This window comes from Polistes canadensis, unplaced genomic scaffold, assembly GCF_001313835.1.
Source record: "Polistes canadensis isolate GaletaPanama2010 unplaced genomic scaffold, ASM131383v1 scaffold_118, whole genome shotgun sequence".
Classification (NCBI taxonomy): Eukaryota; Metazoa; Arthropoda; class Insecta; order Hymenoptera; family Vespidae; genus Polistes; species Polistes canadensis.
This window is the reverse complement of record NW_014569665.1, coordinates 24,103-31,360: the sequence shown is the minus strand read 5'-3', so window position 1 is coordinate 31,360 and position 7,258 is coordinate 24,103. Positions and strand designations below refer to the sequence as shown.

General features: G+C 29.8%; 1 protein-coding gene across 1 annotated transcript; it reads right to left on the bottom strand.

Annotated features, from left to right (window-relative positions):
• On the bottom strand, positions 1–2,972 carry LOC106787882 (DNA repair protein XRCC1). Its single transcript, XM_014750619.1, has 3 exons — positions 2,674–2,972; positions 1,123–2,575; positions 1–1,035 (listed from the first exon to the last, which is right to left on the bottom strand). Exons 2-3 carry the CDS (start codon positions 2,430–2,432, stop codon positions 897–899), a joined length of 1,449 nt encoding a protein of 482 aa, XP_014606105.1. The 5' UTR covers positions 2,433–2,575; positions 2,674–2,972; the 3' UTR covers positions 1–896.
• Positions 2,973–7,258: the final 4,286 nt, after the last annotated feature.

Sequence of the window (7,258 nt, the reverse complement as noted above, 5' to 3'; positions counted from 1 at the left end):
ATTAAAAATTATTTTAATAATCTAATGAATTCCTCTTTTTTTCAGATTGTTTAATAGTATATACATTTGCATACATATTAAATAATTATTAACATACTTTGAATATTAAATAATTTCAATCTGATATTTTATTAGATAAAAATTTTATTCCACCCCGTCGAAGTCATCACTGTGCAGGAACAATAAAACAAATATATCTTTGTTAAAATAATTACATAAAAATTAAGAAAATGCTCAAATCAGAGCGTTGTAATCTTAAATTTTATCGATTAGTTGAATTATTCCTTTTATACACATGCTCAACGTTCGGAAAGTCTTATAAACAAATTTCAATAAAAGTAATTTGATAGAGGACAATGTTTCATTTCAACCGTGGATTTCGAAGGGAAGGGTACATAGATCGTATACTCCGAGCTTTTACAGAGTAATAACGAAAACGTTGTTGTTCATTAAATTTTTATAATGGATTGTTGTTTAAACATTTTCATAAAAATATAAAGAATACAAAAATATAAACATAAATTTTATTTTTTTTTTTTATTTCGAATATTATGTGTGTTTTACCTATGTAATTTTCGGAAAGTCATATAAACAACATTCAATAAAAGAACTTTCATAAAATACAACGTGCCAGTTTAACGGTGAACTTCGAGAAGGAACATTACAGCCTGCAATATGCTAGATTTTGAACTTTTCAGCTTTCCTATACATAATAGAAACAGTACATCAATAATTGATATATAAAGTCATTTTGTAAATAGAATTAAAATATAGAATTTTCCTATTGTTAGTTAAATAATTAAAAATTCTTTTTATGGCGATGTAATAAGATAAACTATAGTTAATTTACTTTCAATATCTTTATAAAAAACGATATTTTTTATCTCTATTTTTAATTAATAATAGGTTTCAGAATCTGTATCCTCTTCAAATGGATTAGGTGTTCCTTGCGGGGATTCATCGGCTTCAATTTCATCTTCGCTTTCAGGTTTCTTTTTTTCTTTATTATCCATAGCATATCTTCTCCATGGTAATCTATAATCAAAAATAAAATTATTCATTTACAAGATAGAGAGATAGATAATCTATGGTATATAAATATTTATGTAATTTGTAGGATACCTTTTTCTTTCATTATAGCAATCTTCAATAAATTTATGTGATACTATTTTAGAATGATCCTTCAGTTGTTGAAATTTTGGTGTATTAGCAAAAGCACAGACTAAATGTGTACATAAATTATTGGAAGTATTTGGATTAGCAATATATGTGGCGCCCATTTTAAGTGCCTTTCTTCTGATTTCGTCCCTTTGAGGATTAACATATCCACTAAGAGAAAAAGTTATATTTTGTAAAAGTTGAGAAAATAATTTCTTAGGTTTATTCTTGGTAACTTTGGTGGTAGAAGAAGGAAGTGGTATAGGTTGTGCTAAGCGTCCACACGTCGCACATGGTTTATCATCTGATTCTATTGAACATTTTGGACATTCCTTTTTAACTTTTTTTTGTGCATTCTTTTCCTCCGAAGTCGAAGGACGTTTTATTGGTTCTACATTATTATTACTATTTTTCTTTGAAGTTGGGGAAGGTATTATGTCTCCGAATGGAGTACGCATAACATTTTCATTTTGCTTATCCTTCATCTCTGTGGCATTAGCTATTGCTATATCTGTAGTTAATTTATATTTATTTGATTCAGGAGTTTTGTTTTGATTTCCAAATACTTCTTCGGCCTTACCAGCTTCCAATTTTTGTAACAAGGGTCTTTTCATTGGTTCCCTATTTTCTTCTTGGCGTTTGGAGAAAGCCAGCATACCGCTTTCTTTAGCTTTTTTAAGTAAATCATCCTTAGGATTTAGTTCTGCTTTCTTCTTAGCCATCATTTTAAGATATTTCTCTTTGAACTCATCTATTGGAGGTTTGCCATCATTTTCTTCTTTCTGTTTTAATTTGAACCGACCAAAAACGTCTAGCCCTAAATCAACCATTACTTCTGTTTTTGCTATGAAGAACATTAGACCGAATAATTCCTTCAAGTTAGCTGACTGCATACAAGTAACTTTAATCCGGTCAAATTTTGTTTTTATTTTATCTGGGTTTAATTCCTTTTTAGTGAACAGCTGTACTTGATCTCTGAATTTACCATCTGCAGCCTCATCATTCCTCATGAATTGATGCTGTACGATAGGAAGCCAAGTGTCTGGATCTGTAGATGTAGATGCAGTAACAATAACCACGCAAGACCGATAATTACCAATATCAATTCCTGTAATAGTAGAAGGTTCAGCTAGTTGAAAGGTAACCGTTGCCAACATTTCTCCAGGCTTTGCACATCTCCATGAAGTGTTCTTACGGTGATCCAATAGATTAGAAGCAGGATAAGATGGATGTTCAGATGAGCAGTGAATTATTTTTGTAAATTTAATGATCATTTTGGAAATCTTTGACTAATTCTTCAATTGTTAGATTTTTTTTTCTTATTCTCAATATTTTAATTTTCACATATAGCTTGGACAATTACATATTGTATAAGATATATTTTCAGATAAATTCGTTCCTTTCACTTATTCAATATCTAAAAATAATAAATAACACGATATGTCAAGATAATAAAACAATATTATAAAAATGTAATTTATTCATAACGTCAAATGTAATATAATATAACCTTACCAATGCCAACTCGCGTATTTTCTTCTATACAAATTGGAGAACGTGACAATTTCAAATGACATAAACAAGAAACATAAATGTTCTCATTTAAATAATTCAAATTAAAAATGTATTAAAAATCAACAAATCTGTAGCAATCAACGATTCGGTAATTAAATCGAGCGGATAATCAACAAAGAAGTAATGGCGAAAATAAATAAAAAACGATAAAAACATTTTAAAGTTTCCCGCGCAAGCGATGGTCACGCTATCGATCGATTGAATATTTTTTAATACAATTGCATGTCACTAGATGGTGCATGTAGATAATCGTGACGTCATACGAAAGAGAACCGAATGAATCCGAAGATAACCGAAGGCCGTTGGAAATCGCGAGAAGCGTTCCTGGCGGTAGTCTTCGTAAGTACGTTCACTCGATAGTAAGAGGACGATCATCGTCGTCCGGCGGTGCACGACGAGCTACGAGCAATATGGCGAAGTGTGTCATGGGCTCGGTGAGACGTAGTGCCGTTTGAAAGATGAAAGGTTCGCGGTATGGGTTGAAGATAATCTAGCGTTATGAGGTTCCTGTGAAAGTCGAAATTGTGCGCGCGCGTTAGCTGAAACGAGCCGTTCCGAGTGATCAGGTTATACGACACGACGGTGTGCGCGTTGTTACCGGTGTGAAAACACTCACTCACACATTTACACATACATACACATATACATAGGATCATACGTATACACATCGTTACATACATATATCATATATATATATATATACATTGAGAGATACAACGCGCGTAGCACTGCACGCATTACACGTACACATTTAAATTACACACAGCACATATATACATCTACATATACGAAATGGCCACGGATAAGATAAAGGTCGCCGTTCGGGTCCGGCCGTTTAATCGAAGAGGTATGTATGTTTCACAAAGAATATCATATATATATATATATATATATACATATACATAATATATATATATATTTTAAATTATGTCAAAATGAATCGTATGGAATTGAATTTATCAGGTATAGAATTAATTTTTAAATTATATTTTTTGAGGGAAGACGTCAAAGATGACGAGGTACGACGATGCGTCGTTCCATCCTTCCTTCCTTCCTTCCTCTTCATTCTTTTTTTCATTCCTTTCATTATTTCCTTTTTTAAAGATCGTAGAGTAGTCTCGGAACGATCGACCTTCGATTTCTCTCGATTGGAGTTAGTGCGATTATGACGAATGACACTTTTATCTTTGACCGCTCGCGCTCACCTGATCCACGTCGACGTCTCTCTTTTTAAACCTTCTCTTTTTATCTTTAACTATATATCCCTCTCTCTCTTTCTCTTTCTTTCTTTCTTTCTTTCTTTCTTTCTTACAATTTATATTCTCTTTCTCTTTTACTTATTCCCCTAGTCTCCATTTTCCGATTCGATCGTTCCGAAGTATCAAAGAGCAGAACAAACGGGCTCCGAACGCGTGCGTTAAAATGACAGAGTGAGAAAGAGTAAAAGAGAGAGAAAGAGAGAGAGAGAGAGAGAGAGAGGGAGAGATGTTTGACGTGAAACGTTTTTCTTTTCCTTTATTTTTTTGTTTTTGTAATCAAAATTATCATCGATGTTTTCGTTTAAAAATTTGTTTACTCTTTCTTGCTTTTCTTCACGATTATTTTCTTTTTTTCTTTTTAATTCAATGCGATGATTATGTTTATCACGATTTCTTTTTTTTTTTTTTTATAGCGTACATTATATCGTATTGGTAAAACACTAATTGTAATTGAGAGATAATCTTTTTGTATGTTTAGTATATTCGTGTGTAACCTATGCGTTATGTTGTTGCAAGTATGCACTAAGAAGAAGAAAGGATTCCGTGTTTACACAGAGCAAATCCCATAGCCTGGCGGTTCTTTGTTCGAAAAATAGATTCCGAACTTGCTGAGATACTTCTCGCGTTATAATCTACCATTAAAATGTATTTGTGATACGTATATATAGATCAATATTTAGGTTTGTGTTGGAGATTTTTGTTTTTGATTTTGTTTTGTTAATAATTCGTTTGGTGTTAAATTTAATTAATTATTATTTTTGTAATGGCACATTTTCTGCTTAATTTATATTTCTTTCGAATAAGTAATTTAAAGTTTTTTTTATAGAAATATCAGATATGTATAATGTGAAATTTCGAAATTTTCATTTTATTAACATTTATCAATGTTAGGATAGATTAAAAAGATTAAATAGATACATAATAGTATATTTTAATCTTACACATAATTGAAATAAAATTATATTTTAATTATAGAAATATATATTCTCAAACTATTAAGTGAAATTTAGAAATTTTATTTTATTAATATTTATCAATGTAAAGATAGAGAGATAAATAAAATGTACTCGCATGTGCAACCACATTTTCTTATTTATTTATTTAATTGTAATATTTTGAAATTGCACCGGTCCAAGAATAAAAAAAAAAAAACCGCTCTTTCTTTTTACACGATTTATTTCCCTCCGACACTATTTCAAAAGCCAGCCTTTATCTCTTACCCCGTCGTTAGCTTTGTTACAATGCACCACCAATGCATTTCGACGAAACATTTTCATCAAGGAGTTAAATGTAAAGCTCATGTTATCAAGTGTATTACAGATTAAACAAAAAGATATATTTTCGCTGATTTTTAATTAGAATTATTATCAAATTTTATGAAGAATAATTTACCAAATGTTATTTCTAACATATATTTTTAATTTCAACGTTTCTCATTCTTTCTATGTGTAATTTTTTTTTTTTTTTTCATTTACAATAATAACGCATTACCAATTTGATTAGATTTTTATTTGATTGGCTCGCATAAAAATATGTAAAAATATGTGTAAAAGAAGAAAAAGAATTTTCAAAATTCGATTAATATATTTAACATACATTTTCCTAAGCCAATTATTTCTTATATCATTCGGTTGTTTGTAAAGTTTTAGCCAATTTAAAAGAAAAAAAAAAAAAAAAAAATGTAATAAATATTAAATATATAAATTGGGATACTACACGAACTTTTTTTTTTTTGCAAGCAGTTCCAATAATATATGTATACTATTATAAGTTGAAGAATCGTTTGCATAATTTTACACACAGAAAAAAAAAAAAGAATAATATATTTTTCTATGTTTATATTTAGAGAATTATCAGCGTTAGTCTCCTCGTAGATGTAAATGAAGAAGACGAACGAACGAGTTATTAAAGTTCGCGAGATTGGCACTTTCGTTATCATCCTCGTTCTGAGTTTTAATTGGTTGATCGATAACGTCGACTTCTCCCTCCCCTCTCCCCCCATCCCTTTTATTCTCTCATTCTCTCTCTCTCTCTCTCTCTCTCTCTCTCTTGCTCTCTGTCTTTTTATTTCTCATTTCATCTCTGTTTTTCTGACGTTAAAACATTCATTATCATCGAACGTTAATTTTTCCTCTACAGTCCATGTTTTTATCATACAAATTATGTTCTACGAATGCATATAATAATAATAATAATAATATATTATTATAGATCGATCGTGATGATCGATTTGATAGGTTTTGTCATTTGTATTCTGTAATCTCGAATAAGAAGTACGTGTTGTTTAATATTTCAAATGATTATCGTAGGTTGCCAAGTAATGGGAAATATAATGGGGTCCTTTCATTTTTATTATTGGCCTGATCTATAATTCGTTTAATCCGTGTCATATTACACATACATCAAATATTAATAATAATTACATCATTTTCATTTACGTTTTGTTATATATTATATTGTACTACTACATTGTAATTGGAGCTTAGGATCAATAAAATATTATTAAATAAATAAATAAATAAATATAAATATATTTATTAATATCACACATGCGTGATTACATTACAGGGGGGTTTTTTTTCTTGTCTTAACAATTTTTTTTTCCTTTCGTTATCATTTTATTTAATCAAAAGTCGATTAAATGACCTCGCGATAAGTTAGATCGTATGATAAACGTCAAGTAAACATATACATGTGAATATATATATATACTTGTGTGTATGTGTATATGTTAAACACACCTGTCTCTAACATGTTTCCCCTCTTCGGACGTCATCGTCTATCTTCGGGACTTTTCCTTCCACTTTCGATTTCGCTGTAACTTCTCGAACACAACAATCTATAACGTTTACTGACGATAGATCTCGATCATTATCGTTTAACTACTATCGAAAGTAGGGCCCATCTCTTCGTTAAGTTTCTTTTATTTTATTTTTATTTTTTCTTTTTTTTTTCTTTTTCTTTCTTTTTCATCTTTTTATTCTTCTTCTTCTTCTTCTGCTGCTGCTGCTGCTACTACAAGTTATTTCTATTAAATCAATATGATTCATATATTTTATGGGATATCGATCATTTGAAAGTATATTCAGTGTATATGCCAATGGTGATATCCGTGAAAGTGACCTAAATTATTTTACGTATATATCTATATATATATTTTTTTTTTGTAAATAATTTTTATCGATGATAATAATAACAGGAATTGAAAATAATTGATTAATGTAATAAATTAATTCATTTTTTCTTTTTTTTTTTTTTTTTTTTTT

Bases quoted from the DNA above. Each gene is read 5' to 3' on its own strand.
- LOC106787882 (XM_014750619.1), bottom strand. From the start codon at position 2,432: ATGATCATTAAATTTACAAAAATAATTCACTGCTCATCTGAACATCCA. The intron at 1,036-1,122 runs GTATCCTACAAA...TTTTGATTATAG, and splicing joins TGCTATAATGAAAGAAAAAG to ATTACCATGGAGAAGATATG.